The sequence below is a fragment of the Oncorhynchus mykiss genome, chromosome 5, assembly GCF_057628025.1.
Source record: "Oncorhynchus mykiss isolate SJ-2025 chromosome 5, ASM5762802v1, whole genome shotgun sequence".
Classification (NCBI taxonomy): Eukaryota; Metazoa; Chordata; class Actinopteri; order Salmoniformes; family Salmonidae; genus Oncorhynchus; species Oncorhynchus mykiss.
In genome coordinates, this window is record NC_143026.1 from 38,392,355 (window position 1) to 38,409,452 (window position 17,098).

At 43.3% G+C, this 17,098-nt stretch overlaps 3 protein-coding genes across 6 annotated transcripts in view; 2 read left to right on the forward strand and 1 right to left on the reverse strand.

Moving 5' to 3' along the window:
- Positions 1-1,923: 1,923 nt before the first annotated feature.
- On the forward strand, positions 1,924-9,746 carry LOC110523762 (ankyrin repeat and LEM domain-containing protein 2). Of its 2 annotated transcripts, none has more exons than XM_021602754.3 (13): positions 1,924-2,067; positions 2,856-3,227; positions 3,317-3,514; positions 3,664-3,857; positions 3,965-4,153; positions 4,304-4,426; positions 4,582-4,645; positions 4,744-4,925; positions 5,023-5,129; positions 6,078-6,277; positions 6,400-6,880; positions 7,019-7,150; positions 9,043-9,746. In XM_021602754.3, the coding sequence occupies exons 2-13, from the start codon at positions 2,870-2,872 to the stop codon at positions 9,185-9,187; spliced, it is 2,373 nt and encodes a 790-aa protein (XP_021458429.1). In that variant the 5' UTR covers positions 1,924-2,067; positions 2,856-2,869; the 3' UTR covers positions 9,188-9,746. The 2 variants fall into 2 exon arrangements, with proteins under 2 accessions (XP_021458429.1, XP_090090897.1); XM_090234771.1 differs by lacking the exon at positions 9,043-9,746 and adding an exon at positions 8,317-8,447 and having other exon boundaries at positions 1,931-2,067.
- Positions 9,693-16,027, reverse strand: LOC110523764 (serine/threonine-protein phosphatase PGAM5, mitochondrial). Its single transcript, XM_090234773.1, has 6 exons — positions 15,611-16,027; positions 15,244-15,429; positions 15,000-15,121; positions 10,639-10,724; positions 10,332-10,462; positions 9,693-10,060 (listed from the first exon to the last, which is right to left on the reverse strand). Exons 1-6 carry the CDS (start codon positions 15,841-15,843, stop codon positions 9,910-9,912), a joined length of 909 nt encoding a protein of 302 aa, XP_090090899.1. The 5' UTR covers positions 15,844-16,027; the 3' UTR covers positions 9,693-9,909.
- The window catches only part of cplane1 (ciliogenesis and planar polarity effector 1), a 32,621-nt gene continuing 31,448 nt past the window's right edge, over positions 15,926-17,098 (forward strand). For 2 of the 3 annotated variants that reach the window (XM_036977440.2, XM_036977441.2), the window contains exons 1-3: positions 15,926-16,279; positions 16,589-16,762; positions 16,924-17,059. In XM_036977440.2, coding sequence (XP_036833335.2) covers positions 16,682-16,762; positions 16,924-17,059 — 217 coding nt within the window. In that variant the 5' untranslated portion in view covers positions 15,926-16,279; positions 16,589-16,681. The remainder of the gene's footprint in view (positions 16,280-16,588; positions 16,763-16,923; positions 17,060-17,098) is intronic. The other variant, XM_090234770.1, reaches the window with a different exon arrangement.

Below are 17,098 nucleotides of genomic sequence, written 5' to 3' on the forward strand. Positions count from 1 at the left end.
CAGAGACTAATGGGGGAAGAAGCATTATCGTCAAATTGCGCCTTCTCTCAGACCATCACATCCAGTTCAATAACCTATGGGGAGGAAGACAATAGCCCCTAGTCTCAGGTAGTGGAGAGGTGAAGCTGTATTATAGCCTACATTATCTCTGAGAGAGGACTTCTATACATTATATAAACATACACAAATACTAGGTCTACATGTGTGTCCATGGTGCCTCTTATTTATTTTCTGTCTTCTTGAGACTCCACTTTCAGCTTAAAATAAAAAAAAGAATTCTCTCACATGGATTTGGGATCATATGAGAATATGATTATTTCATAATGTATATTGCCACCTGCTGGCTAACATTGCCTCTCATAAAATCATACTGCACTCCACAATGACAGTTTTAAAACATTACACATCTTGAATACCGTCTGATTGGAGTGTGGGCCAATGGGTGTGGAAAAAATGGAGTTGTAAAAAAGAGTTGTATTCATCACACTGATTCTGTTACAAAACATTTTGTCTGTTGCAAAACAAACAGTTTACTCAAAATGGAAAATGTTTTGCAACGAAAACGAGAGTTTCTATTGGTCAAATGCAGGTAGGTCGTGCAATTGTGATGGGAATCACGTTCCAGAGTTCCCTGAGTGAAGGTCAAATTAGGAAGGATCAGGGCTGTCGAAAATTGGCAGTGAAAATTGTCGAAGCAGCGAGTAGAGATGATGAATGTAGTGGATGGCCAACAGTCTGTGGATGTCAGTCAGTTGAGAAATCTAATTGTGAAGAAGGTTGATTTTGTTGCGTTTATTGCGCAGGTGATAATTGCACAGGTCAGACATACAAAACATCTAAGGGTCTGGAAATCAGTGTAAAAGCGGCTGAAAGATTCTTGGATCTCCAAGATTTTCACGGCTGAAACATTGCAGGGAATACTGTCTAACACACCGATAGCGTCATTGAATTTTGGTACACAAGAAGTACATTAATTTCCAAAGAAACGCTGCGTTTGCCTTGCAGCGTTGCATTGTTGCATTCGGTGTGGTGCAAATGTTGGATTTATCGACCATATGCTTCAAACTGTATGCATAGATGGCTGGACAGAAATGGTATCAGAAGGTGTATTTTTGAACTTTTGTTGCATACATTTCCAGATTATGCTGCATACTATTTTGCACAAAAACACCACACTGAACGACTGCAAGTGCCTCTGCAAGGCAATGGTGCAAGGCAAACGCAGCGTTTCATTGGAAATAAAGTAATTTTGGTGTGCCAAATCGCAATGACACTATCGGTGTGTTTGAAGCGTCAGGCCCCCGAGCTTGTGTAGGGATCTGAGTACATTTGACGAAGTAGAGTACCTTTACTTTTTTTCGTTAAAGTATCTACGTTTTTACCCCACCCAGTAGGTTGCGGCAATACACCTTTTGGGATATAGTCCGCCAATAAAAAGAAGAAGAAGAAGGTCCCTCCCCGTTTCGTTTGCTGTTTGCTTGGTCAGTGCTATCACAGCTAGAACAATGAGGCAGATATTTCACTGGACGTATAAATGCGAAGCTTCCGCATGGCGTTTCCAATCACTACCAAATATGGTAGTGAGAGGAAGCCCAGTGGCCGGCAGTGGGAGAAGATGGAACGAGATGGATTTTGGCCGATATTCTGCAAATGTTCTTATTAATGACACATTTGAGCTCAGTACAGTTTTCTGTTCCCAAAACTATAATATTTTTCGAACAGAGTGGACAATGTTTTGTAGACTTTACCCTTTGCCAAATTAAAAAAAATGCGTTGTTTAGAAGGAGTGCAAATGCGAATTTAGTTATTGCACACGCGCACTTCACAGAGTAGGCGTTCCCTAACGGAAATATGCAAATATTTGCTAGAACGCGCCAATAGGATCTCGCTATCTCGTGCTTGGTTCTGATCACCTCCTTGTTTGTTCTGCCCACTGTGACTCACTTGTTCCCATTGGAAACGACTATCTTAGTTATACAAACCTTTGGTGCTATCGGTTCTTAAACGGTTTCCGTTGACTGACGTAATGAGTACACCACAGGAGGACGACAAGCACGAGTTTGTGAAGTAAGATATTATCTGAGTGTATTCGAGAACGTTTACGAGTCCATTTAAGTTAAATAAATGTCTGGCACGTAATTGAATCAGGTCTTAGCTGCTATTAGCTAGGGTGGCTAGGGAAAAGTTAGCTGTTGTAGTACATTCCTCAATGGGAATATATGGCCTAGCCCTTGCACTATAAGTTTCTCATAACCAATGATTATGGGGCAGATATTGTGAGAATTGGGCCATCCTAAGTACGTATCGTAGCCTAAATAATACATATGTAACTATCGATTGTGTAAATGCAAATGCACTAGAGCTGCAGCACGTTGAATGTAATGACATCATACATTATTACAAATGTACAACTATTTGTATTATGAGTCATATTGGAAAAGGCGGGGCATCGTTTTGTTTGAATTGACCAATGAGCTTGCGCCCCGATAGGTAAATAACAGGCGTAGGTAAACAGAATACGTGCTCCAGCTACATTGTTACAATATTCTCCACATGGAATCGTTCCACATCCCAAAATATATAAACGTAGGCTACAATGGCGTGTAGTAATTATTCCGTTTTAGACCATCGTTTTGCCAATTATGCATGTGATTTTGAAGAGAACGTGGCCAGAGTGGTTCAATAACATTTTATCTTTAGCCTATGACACATTTTATTTGTTGGTTATCTACTGTTTTAAGGCCAGGAACGACGAGTTAAAGTGTCATTTCTGATGCGAATGAGTAGTAGTATATTCTTCAGAGTATATTTGTAACATGACTCTTCTCTGGGTATGCCACATTTATTTATCCTAGGTAGTGACAGCAACATGGAGGAAGTCATGAGCAGGCTGCAGACCCTGAACCCAGATCAGCTACGACAGGAGATTATCGGGGCAGGGCTGAAGTGTGGCCCCCTTACCACCACTACAAGAGCCATCTTTGAGAGGAAGCTGGCCAGAACCCTCCTGGAGAAGCAGGGAGGGGATGGAGGGGTGACTGGTGAAGGTAGCACCTCCAATGCAGAGTCTAATAGACCCTTAACAGATACAGTAGAAGCAGACCACACCCTGGAACTCAAATCACCAGCAGAGGAGTGCAAAGAGACCGAGGAATTGGATGAACCAGAATTTCCCCTTGTTTACTATGGTGTATGTCCTCATTGGGAGGAGTCAGTGGTCACTGATGGTATGACCTCTTTTTATCCTATGAATAGTGCAAGATAGAGATTGTCTCTGAGTTCAATGTGTGGTGAATGACTATGTTTTCCCCACCAGACAAAGTACATGTATATGTGGACAGGAAGAAAGCTCTGAGAGCCATGATGACAATGAAAGAGTCCAGGTTTAAGTCCTTCTCAACACGAGAGGAAGCTGAGAAATTCTCAAAAGGCATCAATGAACATTGCCCAGCTGTAGCCAGCACAACTGCACCAGACGGGCCCCAGGGAGCGCTGCAACCTGTAGTCCACACAGGTGTGTCTGCTTCATAGCATAGCTTTATCTAATATAGAGCTACTATATAGATAGAAAGCTAAATGGATCATTCACCTCTTTTGTGTCATGTAAAATTAGCAAGAAAAAGGTTGACCGGCATGCATACAATGACACCCTTGTCCTCCCAGGAAGCCCTACCGCATCAGGGACTTTACCTGTGAACCTGGAGAGGGCTAATGAATTCCGCAGCCCCCGCACCCAGGACCTGACTGCCAAGCTGAGAAAGGCAGTGGAGAAGGGGGACAAGGAAGCCTTCAGCAAGCTGGTCTGGGCCAACCCACGCTACCTTATCGGATCTGGAGACAACCCCACCATCGTGCATGTATGCATTTGAGATAATTATTGTTTCTGTCATTTCCATGGGAGCAGAATAGTGCTTCACATTCTCTGGTGTAGAATAACTCTGTATTCCTGTTTTTTTTTTTATAGGAAGGATGCCATTATAACGTCCTGCATGTGGCGGCCAAAGAGAACCAGTCAGGGATGGTCCAGCTCCTCCTGGACACTCTGGAGAGCCCAGACTTCATGAGACTCATGTATCCCGATGACCAGGAGGCCATGTTACACCAACGCATCCGCTACCTCGTTGACCTGTACCTCAACACACCTGACAAAGCAGTGAGAACTTGCAGTCTATGAACCGTAACTGTGTAATACAATGGGGGTTGGTAGTCAGCACAATGCACACAGACATTATAGTCTGTCAGCGTTAAAGTGTGTATGTAAGGTATTCATGAGATGTACTGAATGTGTGTGATGTCCCTTTAGAGCAATGAAACTCCTCTTCACTTTGCCTGTAAGTTTGGCTGTCCAGACGTGGTCAACGTACTGTGTTCTCATCCGGCCACTGATAAACACCGTCAGAACAAGTACAACCAGAAGCCCTCTACTGTAAGCCACATTACAACCACTTAATTTGCACTAAAACCCTTCTCTTAGTAAAGCATTCCATTTCTCTTCAGTAAGGTGTATTGTCCCCTGAATGTCATGCCAGAAAAGAGATGATTTACAGGACTAAATACTTGACTTTATAAATGCCTTTACAGGTGATATGTGAGAGGAAAAACAAAACCTCTGACATAAAGAAGAAGATCAAGGAATATTTGGAGGGTACGTTTAGATGTTTGCCAATGATGGCTATAAAACCTTTTTATATGTGCAAAAGCCAACATGTGAACACATTGCTAACTTTGACCCTTTTCTGACAGAACGGTGCTATGTTCCCTTGCTGAGGGATACAGACAACAGCTTCCAGCCTGTGATTGGTTTGCCATGGTCTCCAAGCCCACTGGAGGTGGATTTTCATTCGCTGGGATCAGGAGTGGCTGGGAGTCCCATAGACCCAGTCATGACTGTGAGAGCATATGTGGGTCCCCTCAGTCCTTCAAAGGTAATCTCAATAGCTTGGAGTATTGTACAATGAAATAATCCATCTATAGAGGCTCAGGCCTTTGTCTCTAAACCCATTTTCTGTTTTGGTCTTCCAGGCAGATGAGTTCCATAGACTATGGAGAACTCCACCCAGGGATCGAGCAGAGTATTTCCACCGTATTCTCAAATCTGACCCTGACAGGGGTGCAGAGCGTGTGGGGAGGTGAGTGAATGAACAATGGACCTGTGACCTTTTTTAAAGGTCAAATGCAGCTGTTTTTATGTCAAATTAAATTATTTCTGGGGAACAATGAAGTACCTTACTGTAATTGTTTTGAATTAAAATGCTTCCACCATCACAGGAAAAACAGGTTGAAATTTCAGGGAGTCTTTTCAAGCAGCTCTTACACTAAAAGGGCATTATCATAATTTTCATAATATTGTTCCAACCGTATAGTGTGGAAATACACTGAGTGCACAAAACATTAGGACCAGCTCATTCCATGATATAGACTGACCAGGTGAATCCAGGTGAAAGCTATGATCCATAATTGATGTCACTTGTTATATCAACTTCAATCAGGGGAGGGGAGGACACGCGTTAAATGATTTTTAAGCCTTGAAATAATTTAGACATGGATTGTGTATGTAGGTGAATGGGCAAGACAACATATTTTGAAGTGCCTTTGAACAGGGAATGAGGTGCCAGGCACACCAGTTTGAGTGTGTCAAGAACTGCAACGCTGCTGGGTTTATCATGCTCAACAGCTTCTTGTGTATATCAAAAATGGTCCACTGCACAAAGGACATCCAGTCAACTTGACACAACTTTGGGTAGCATTGGAGTCAACATGGGCCAGCATCCCTGTGGAACGCTTTTGACATGAGTCCATGCCCTGACGAATTGAGGCTGTACTGATGGCAAAAGGACGTGCAACTCAATATTAGGAAGGTGTTCCTAATGTTTTGTACACTCAGTGTATATGTAAAGCATAGGCAAATATAGTTTTTGACTGCAGTGAGCTTTTAATAGGCTAAACTCTAAGGAAACAAACAAGCACATTTTATCAAGTAACCATAAACTTGCTGACGATCGATGAATGTCATGTCAAGGAAAAATGTAATGGCTACAGTTGGCATATTTTCTGATCGATCTGATCTCTCTCAACAGGGAGATTGCACATGGCATGGGGCATCCTTGGGCAGAGTACTGGGACTTCCTTCAGAGCTTCACTGACCTGTCTACAGAGGAGGGATGGAAGAGGCTGGAAGAGTATCTGGATAGGAAGGACCGAAGTGAGCTTCCCCGAGAAGAATATGGGAGGACAGAGGAGACCGGTGGTGGATTTAAAACATCAACACCCTCCAAAGGTAAGCACTTCCATAGAAAATCTACAACCTTACAAACATGTTATAACATATTATTTCATGCTTGAAATTATACAGGGAAATCCCAAAGTAATCTCAAATTCATGTGTTTTCCGTCATTTCAGAGGAGCAGAAAAACCACCAGAGCCATGCCCTGTCTAACCACATCCTGAATGACAAGAACTCAGCACCAGTGGAGAACAGTTCCCAGTCACCTGTGTGTAACCTCCTGCCAGAGTTTGAGAAAGCCAGTCTAAAGGTAGCATCTGGCACTGTGGAGGACTCGGAGAAGGCATGTCTGGCTCCCTCTGTACCTTGGAGAGAAGGCCTGGACCTGGGGGACGGTAGCTTCTGGAGGACCTGGGAGAGGAGTCGGGGGAAGAGGCAGGTGGAGGAGCTCTCTAACCCTAGCTCTGAGGAGTATCTGACTGCAGACGAGGGCTCAGACTCAGAGGGCCCAGATGGTCCCAGAGATGGTGGAGACAGGAGGAGAGACTCGGGATCCTCTAGCGCATCTTACAAATCAACGGAAGGAGACACCGCTAAGGACACAATTCTGATGACTGACACCCCTACAAGACGAAGACAGGAACTGTTTATGGATGGGTAAGTCTAGTCTTTGTTTATTTACTGTACATCAGTCAACCTGTCAAAATGATCTGTTGAAATTTAAACTGGCACAATAAATGTTTCTTTGTAGCCCAATGGAAATGCTAACCAATGTTCTTTGACTCTTTCTTGCAGGGAATTTCCCACCAAGTTGGACAGTGAGGTCCTGTCTGCAATGAATAACATGGAGATTGACCTTGAGAGATACCCTTGCATTACTAAGTGGAAGACCACCATTCTGGCCTATCCCTCTTCACAGAGGCTAAGGTGAGATAGATACCTATTCTGTTTCTTTATGCTGTGTCAGCAGACATACAGTTGAAGTCGGAAGTGTACACACACCTTAGCCAAATACATTCAAACTCAGTTTTTCATAATTCCTGACATTTAATCATAGTAAAAATTCCCCGTCTTAGGTCAGTTAGGATCACCACTTTATTTTAAGAATGTGAAATGTTAGAATAATAGTAGAGTGATTTCTTTCAGTTTTTATTTATTTTATCACATTCCCAGTGGGTCAGAAGTTTACATACACTCAATTCGTATTTGGTAGCATTGCCTTTAAATTATTTAACTTGGGTCAAACGTTTTGGGTAGCCTTCCACAAGCTTCCCACAATAAGTTGGGTGAATTTTGTCCCATTCCTCCTGACAGAGCTGGTATAACTGAGTCAGGTTTGTAGTCATCCTTGCTCGCACACACTTTTTCAGTTCTGCCCACAAATTTTCTATAGGATTGAGGTCAGGGCTTTGTGGTGGCCACTCCAATACCTTGACTTTGTTGTCCTTAAGCCATTTTGCCACAACTTTGGAAGTATGCTTGGGGTCATTGTCCATTTGGAAGACCCATTTGCGACCAAGCTTTAACTTCCTGACTGATGTCTTGAGATGTTGCTTCAATATATCCACATACTTTTCCACCCTCATGAAGCCATCTATTTCGTGAAGTGCACCAGTCCCTCCTGCAGCAAAGCACCCACACAACATGATGCTGCCACCCCCGTGCGTCACAGTTGGGATGGTGTTCTTTGGCTTGCAAGCCTCCCCCTTTTTCCTCCATAATGACGATGGTCATTATGGCCAAACAGTTTTAATTTTGTTTCATCAGACCAGAGGATATTTCTTTGTTCCCATGTGCAGTTGCAAACCGTAGTCTGGCTTTTTTATTGTGGTTTTGGAGCAGTGGCTTCTTCCTTGCTGAGCGGCCTTTCAGGTTATGTCGATATAGGACTCGTTTTACTGTGGATATAGATACTTTTGTACCTGTTTCCTTCAGCATCTTCACAAGGTCCTTTGCTGTTGTTCTAGGATTGATTTGCACTTTTCGCACCACAGTATGTTCATCTCTAGGAGACAGAACGCGTCTCCTTCCTGAGTGGTATGACGGCTGCGTGGTCCCATGGTGTTTATACTTGCGTACTATTGTTTGTACAGATGAATGTGGTACCTTCAGGCGTTTGGAAATTGCTCCCAAGGATGAACCAGACTTGTGGTCTACAATTCTGAGGTCTTGGCAGATTTCTTTAGATTTTCTCATGATGTCAAAAAAAGAGGTGAGTTTGAAGGTAGGCCTTGAAATACACCCACGGGTACACCTCAAATGATGTCAAGTAGCCTATCAGAAGCTTCTAAAGCCATGACATCATTTTCTGGAATTTTCCAAGCTGTTTAAAGGCACAGTGAATGTAAACTTCTGACCCACTGGAATTGTGATACAGTGAAATAATCTGTCTGTAAACAATTGTTGGAATATTACTTGTCATGCACAAAGTATACAGTATGTCCTAACCGACTTGCCAAAATTATAGTTTTACAAGAAATATGTGTAGTGGTTGAAAAACTAGTTTTAATGACTCCAACCTATGTGTATGTAAACTTCCGACATCAACTGTATCTGGTCTTCGATACTCTTGAGCGGTATACTACAAAGTAGGATTATGGAGTTAACTTGTCTTAATATTCTGATGTAATTTTTTATTTTGTAGAAAGATGCGTTTGAAATGGGCATGGTCTAATTGATTTAACTAAAGAAAAAACATATTGAAGTTGAGCTTTTTTTTAAACGAACCATTAAATCAAATGTTAGTTTCTGGCTAACTCATTGATCCTGCTTTGTTGTATAACTCTCAGGTGGTTAATGCTGCTGTTTTGTATTTCCAGCTGGCCAAGCCCGAAAAGGAGAAGCTTGACTGGGACACCAAACTGTTCTCCCAGCAGGCTCAGCTTTCACAGCCCAGGCCCCAATACCCAGAGCTGTTACTCCCAGACCATCCTCTGCAGGACCCTATTCCACTCCCCAACCTGACACAGGGGAACCACAAGCAAACAGGATGTCATGTCCCACAATCTGAATGTGGTGTTGAAAACACAACAGGGAATGTTGGCCACCACATCAGGTCTATAGTCTGACTTTAGAACCCAGGCAGGAGACCACTACATTGCCATTTAACAGGTTACATGTCCTTATTTTACCTTTGTGCTAGTTTCCATTCATGTAACTATTTGGGCTTTTCTATGCAAGCCACTATTACCTTATCTGGTAACTAATTGAGCTGATATTTGCACTAATGCATGTCCTCAATGCAAGCATTCTCTTCTGCCAGATAGCATAGCTACAGATTACACTTTGAATTTACCTAATGGTGTACACTGCTCCCAATACTAAAGTGATACAGTATGTAATGATGCTTTTTCTTATGAAAATTGTTTTATATTGTTAATGACTTAACTAGCTGATTCAAGGTAAATTAAGAGTTTTAAATTATCTATTGTTTTAATGTATACCTATACACAAACGGATATGATGTCAGTACATTTCCTCATGTTTATTCATAAAATGTCATATTAAAGCATTATCAAATCAATTTACTAAGAAATGGCACCGTCTGTAAAATACATTACAAATGATTTTTAAATACAAAACTGCAGTCAAAAGAATGATTCCCAACGTGGGCAAAACCATCTTAGAGGAGAAATGGTGGCAGCAGAAGGTCCGGTTACATGGGGCCAGCAGTGTTGGAAGGCGTGTCAGGTACGGGTGAGTTTTTCAGGAGGCATAAAGCCTGAGTCGCCCATCATCCTCAGTCCCACCCTGCCACTGGGTCTGATGGTGATCCAGGTGATGCTGCCGTTATTCAGGCCCAGCCGCAGCCAACCTTCTGGGGGAAACTGCAGAGCCCTGGATCAACCAAGAGAAACAGTTCCATAACAGATTTGACCTCACAATCAATGCCTAAAGAAATGTGTCCCGATTAAAGCATTACTACAGGAAACCAGGACCATGGGACGATATTATCAGTGTTGAACATTGACAAGTAGATCATGTTTTTCCACACCTTTCCAGTAATCTGTGAACCTCTTGAATGTTCACCTCACCGAGGACAAATCACTCACTATGAATTAGCTGAGCTATGCAACTCCATTAGCATGTTGTTGATGACTTGACTAACCTGCACACAAAGTAGCGAATAACATTTGCGTGGCAGACAATGATCTCGTAGCTATCCTCTGTCTGCTTGCTGTCTGCACGGTGGATGTAGCGACGGAAGGCTGCCTCGATTCGAGCTCCATCTTCATGATACTGCAGAAACCAAAGCACCAGTACAGTGTGTGAGGGAAAGTTTGACAGCCAATTTTGTACAGCACTTTAACAGATTGCTTTGAAGGTTAAGCCTTTAAGTGAATATCGCACAAGAAAAATAAGTGCAAGTGGGTAATTGTATCCATCTCCAGGACTAAGGATAGCAGATCACTCACCACACAGTCAGGTTTCCAGGAGATTGGTGGCACAGGCTCAATGGGAGCACCCTCTCTTAGCAGGTCACAGCTCACTTTGTCCACCTCTAATGCAGAGAGAGAGAGCAAAACAAGTTGTTTAGTACTGTTCAGTTTGGAGGCTTAGAATTACAGTACCAGTCAAAAGTTTGGACACACCTACTCATTCAAGGGTTTTTCTGTATTTTTACTACTATCTATATTGTAGAATAACAGTGAAGACATCAAAACTAGGAAATAACACATACGGAATCATTAGTTTTTTTTTACCAGGCCAAACACATAGAAATACAAACATAGAACAAAAACATAGAATACCCACCCACAACACACCTCCAGGCAGAGCCCCAAGATGACGTCGAAGGACATGGCTGACGTTTTACATTCTCCCAATGTCACACCCTGACTGTAGATTGCTTTGTATGTTTCTATTTTTACTTTGGTCAGGGTGTGATGTGGGTGGGTATTCTATGTTTTTGTTCTATGTTTGTATTTCTATGTGTTTGGCCTGGTAAAAAAACAAATGAGTCCCACTAAGCCCAAACCAGATGGGATGGCGTATCGCTGCAGAATGCTCTGGAAGTCATGCTGGTTAAGTGTGCCTTGAATTTGGGGGAGGGTGTATAGTGTGAAAGGCCGAAACACCCCAGGAACCAAAGGTACACTACTGACGATGTGCTCCCCAAATTTCACCAAGCTCACTCACTCTTCATGAACTCTTGGAAGTGCTTGCACAAAGGATAGTAACATCTCATCCTGTGTTCTTGGAATCTCTCCTTTTTGCGTAACTTATTTTGGACATAATGTTGCTGCTACCGTCTCTTTTGACAGAAAATATATTTTGAACATGAGAACAGCGATTACGCACCGCGGACTGGAAGAAACTTTTTCCTTTAACAAGAAGGATATCCTGCTTTCACTGGAACAGGCCACGCCTTTTTCGTGAATACGCAGGAAAAGGATTAGTCTCCCGCTCCTTGAAAGCGTGCTGCCTTCTGAGAATCCGTAGGCGAGCGAGTAAACTCCCCTGCCATCCGTTCTTTTTGCTAATGTGCAATCATTGGAAAATAAAATTGATGACCTACGATTAAGATTATCATACCAACGGGACATCAAAAACAAACATCTTATTTTTCACAGAGACGTGGCTGAACGACGATACGGACAATATAGAGCGAGCGGTATTTTCCATGCACTGGCAGAACAGAGATGCTACCTCTGGTAAGACGAGGGGTGGGTGTGTGTGTCTATTTGTCAATAACAGCTGGTGCGCAAGGTCTAATATTAAAGAAGTCTCGAGGTATTGCTCGCCTGAGGTAGAGTACCTTATGATAAGCTGTAGACCACACTATCTACCAAGAGAGTTCTCATCTATATTATTCGTAGCCGTCTATTTACTACAACAGAATGAAGCTGGCACGAAGACTGCTCTCAACCAACTCTAAAGCCATAACAAAACAAGAAAATGCTTACCCAGAAGCGGCGCTCCTAGTGGCTGGGGACTTTTGTTTGCCTACTTTAATGTAGGCAAACAAAAAAGAAATCCTAGACCACCTTTACTCCACACACAGAGATGCATACAAAGCTCTCCCCCGCCCTCTATTTGGCAAATCTGACCCTAATTCTATCCTCCTGATTCCTGCTAACAAGCAAAAACTAAAGCAGGAAGTACCAGTGACTCGCTCAATACGGAAGTGGTCAGATGACGCGGATGCTACACTACAGGACTGTTTTGCTAGCACAGACTGGAATATGTTCCAGGATTCATCCAATGGCATTGAGGAGGACTCCACATCAGTCAGTCATCGGCTTCATCATACGTACATAACCCAACCAGAAGCCATGGATTACAGGCAACATCCGGATCGAGCTAGGACTGCCGCTTTCAAGGAGCGGGAGACTAATCCAGACGTTTATAAGAAATCCCACTATGCCCTCAGACAAACTATCGAACAAGCCAAGCGTCAATACAGGATTAAGATTGAATCCTACTACACCGGCTCTGACGCTCGTCTGATGTGGCACGGCTTAAAAACTATTACAGATTACAAAGGGAAACACAGACGCGAGCTGCCCAGTGACGTGAGCCTACTAGACGAGCTAAATGCCTTTTATGCTCGCTTCGAGGCAAGCAACGCTGAAGCATGCACAAGAGCACCAGCTGTTCTGGATGACTGTGTGATAAAGCTCTCGGTAGCCGATGTGAATAAAACCTTTAAAATAGGTCAACATTCACAAAGCCGCTGGGCCAGACGGATTACCAGGACATGTACGCAAAGCATGGACGGACCAACTGTTAAGTGTCTCCACTGACATTTTCAACCTCTCTCTAACCGAGTCTGTAATATCTACATGTTTTAAGCAGACGACCATAGTCCCTGTGCCTACGAAAGCGAAGGTAACCTGCCTAAATTATTACCGCCCCGTGGCACTCATGTCGGTAGCCATGAAGTGGTTTGAAAGGCTGGTCATGGCTCACAACAGCATCCTCCCGGACACCCTAGACCCACTCCAATTCGCATACCGCCCCAACAGATCCACAGATGACGCAATCTCCATCGCACTCCACATTGCCCTTTCCCACCTGGACAAAAGGAACACCTATGTGAGAATGCTGTTCATTGACAAGAGCTCAGGATTCAACACCATACTGCCCACAAAGCTCATCACTAAGCTAAGGAGTCCATCTGCAACTGGATCCTGGACTTCTTGACAGGCTGCCCCCAAATGGTAAGAGTAGGCAACAACACGTCTGCCATGCTGATCCTTAACACTGGGGCCCCTCAGGGGTGTGTACTTAGCCCCCTCCTATATTCCCTGTTCACCCATGACTGTGTGGCAAACACGACTCCAACACCATCATTAAGTTTGCTGACAACACAACAGTGGTGGCGTGATCACCGACAACAATAAGACGGCCAATAGGGAGGTGGTCAGAGAACTGTCAGTGTGGTGCCAGGACAACAACCTCTCCCCCATTGTGAGCAAGACAAAGGAGCTGATCGTGGACTACAAGAAAAGGCTGGCTGAACAGGCCCTCATTAACCTCGACAGGGCTGTAGAGAAACGGGTCGAGAGCTTCAAGTTCCTTGGTGTCCACATCACCAACGAACTAGCATGGTCCAAACATACCAAGACAGTCGTGAATAGTGCACAACAAAACCTTTTCCCCCTTAGGAGACTGAAAAGACTTGGCATGGATCCCCAGATCCTCAAAGGTTCCTACAGCTGCACCATCGAGAGCACTCTGACCGGTTGCATCACCACCTGTTATGGCAACTGCTCGGCATCTGACCGTAAGGCGCTACAGAGGGTAGTGTGAACGGCCCAGTACATCACTGGGGCCAAGCTTCCTGCCATCCAGGACCTATACAATAGACGGTGTCAGAGGAAAGCCAATAAAATTGAGAGACTCCAGTCACCCAAGTTACAGACTGTTTTCTCTGCTACCGCACAGCAAGCGGTACCGGAGCGCCAAGTCTAGGACCAGACGGCTCCTCAACAGCTTCTACCCCCATGCCATAAGACTGCTGAACAATTAATAAAATCACCACTGGACAAGTTACATTGACCCCCACATCTTTTGTACACTGCTGCTACTCACTGTTAATTATCCATGCATAGTCACTTCACCCCCACCTACATGTACAAATTACCTCAACTAACCGGTTCCCCCGCACACTGACTTGGTACTGGTGCCCCCTGTCTATAGCCTCGTTATTCTTATTGTGTTACTTTTTATTATTACTTTTTATTTTAGTCTACTTGGTAAATATTTTCCTAACTCTTCTTGAACTGCACTGTTGGTTAAGAGCTTGTAAGTAAGCATTTCACGGTAAAGTCTACACATGTTGTATTCGGCGCATGTGACAAATAAAGTTTGATTTGTAAGGGCTATTTGACCAAGAAGGAGAGTGATGAGTGCTGCGTCAGATGACCTGGCCACAATCACCCGACCTCAACCCAACTGAGATGGCAGCCAACAAGTGCTCAGCATATGTGGAAACTCCATCAAGACTGTTGGAAAAGCATTCCAGGTGACTACCTCATGAAGCTGGTTGAGAGAATGCCAAGCGTGTGCAAATCTGTCATCAAGGCAAAGGTTGGCTACTTTGAAGAATCTCAAATTCAAAAAATATTTTGATTTATTAAAAAAAAAATTGGTTACTACACAATTCCATATGTGTTATTTCATGGTTTTGATGTCTTCACTATTATTCCACAATGAAGGAAATAGTAAAAAATAAAGAAAAGCCCTTGAATGAGGAGGTGTGTCCAAACTTTTGACTGGTACTGTACTTTTGATTCGAGCTTAGAATGAGTGGTGTCCTGTTGTCTCTGACCTGGAAGATGCTTGCTGATGATGCTGGCAGTCTCTGTGGCACGGGTCATAGTGGAGTGGACCATGACATCATACTTCAACCCCAGGGCAGCCAATCGCTGACCAGTGTACTCAGCCTGCTCCCTGCCTATAAATCAATCAAACAATCAATCAATCAGTGCTTTATTGGATTCAATTTACTTCAGCCTCCTCACTGATACTTTTTAAAAATGGCTACAACACTGTAATCAATGCACTTCATATACATGCCTAGAGGGGTTAGGACCCTCTCCTTGTCCACACTCCCATTCAGGTTGTACTGTGAGTGGCGGATCAGGAAGATGTGACGAGTCGCTTTGGGTTTGTTATTCTCCACCTCTGTGTTCAGTTCTTCACTGGTGATCTCTTTGTCCTTCTTTTTCTTCCCATTTATGAGTGCCAGGGGGTCACGCCTTACAAATGAATCACATGAAAAAGCAGAGATCAGGGAATTATGAAACATATCGTTTCACTTCATACACAAATTCCCATAATGACAATTGACAACGAATCAATGATTCGATTGGTTCAATCATACTCCCTTTACTGAGCGATGTGCTCATGAGAAATTAATTTAGGCTAATTATAGCTTACTTATCCCAGTTACTGTCCCAGCCATTCCCACTGGCAGTCACAGTGTGGTCATGGCCTGGTGACCACGTCTGAGGCACTGCTGCTTGGAGAACACCTAGACCAGTCCATTTTCTTGAACTTTCGTTATGTTTCGTTTTTTCAAAAGGATATCCTTTCGGTTCAGCCATTGCCACAAGTACTGCTGTTCCACCAGCAAGCCCACACACCAGCTTTGTTAACCTCCTGAAAGACATCCTTGCCAGGAAAAGGACAACAAAACGATATCACCAAATCCAGACGCAGCAACAACTACTGTAACAAACCTAAACTGAGTTAGCTACCACATCTGAGACATTAACATTTTAAATAAATAATATATGTGCATGGACAATAACAGCAGTGGTGTATGCACTGAAAAGACGAGGCAACTACGGAAACGTAGGAAGGAAAAAAATACGGAAATAATAAACGCTACCTATCCAAACACAGCTTTACAGCCGTAGTACCCATATTTGCCACATGATGTCAGTAGATAGCTAGCTATTTTCATTTGGCACAAAAAAAAAACATTTTCTGGCTTTGCCTAGCTCCAAGGCAACGCCGTGGCTTTACTCAGGAGGAGTCAGGATCATGGGGATGTCTCTCCCCACACAGAAAGCGGAGGGAAATTTGAAATTCTTCGAAATGATGGTATTAAAATGAAATTTTTCATTATTTTTGTAGGTCGAACTATTGCATTAATTGTAAACAAGAATAATATTTGAATGACATTAGAGATTACAATTTAGATTAAGTGGAAATATTTTGGTTCGGTGTTAGCATTAGCTAGCTAGCGTTAGCTAGCCAGCCAACACTTCCTTGTTGTTTGTTGACGCCAAAGTAGCATACATGCTAGCTAGCTACCAGCTAAATCACTTTATTACCATTTGACTTGTGTGATATCTGACCTGTGATAGCTTCTCGGCATTTCGTTTAGCTAGCAAGTCCCTATCATTACAGAACATCAACTCAACCTGAGATGCTTGAAGATGGTGCATGATGATTTCCCCATCAATACCTAGCAAGGGAGTACGCTAACATTATCGATTAAAGATGGAGCTGAAGCTGGAGGTTGTGTTGTCATCGAGCATCAAACGGAAGAAACCATGGCCACGGTTCTGTTGGCTCGGATTGGTGAGGACACTGAACTGTCAATCATCCACACAGAGATATTGACATCCATCACTAGATAATGCAAATCATTTGATTGCACAGCTTGAACATGAAATGGACTAGTATTGAAAACGGTAGTATCTGTGCAGTTTGTGACTGTATCAAACGGTTGATTTGTCCAGGAGAAGGAGTCTGTTTTCCTGCTAGATGACAAGCGGATCAGTGAGATCAACATGGTGTCTGGACACACCAAGAAGAAGACCCCCAAGCTGCAGCCCCTGCTCCCCAGGGTGGTAACCATGGCCGCATCCCAGAACGGTACACTTTCAGTGGCCTTTACATTTCAAAACCATTTGA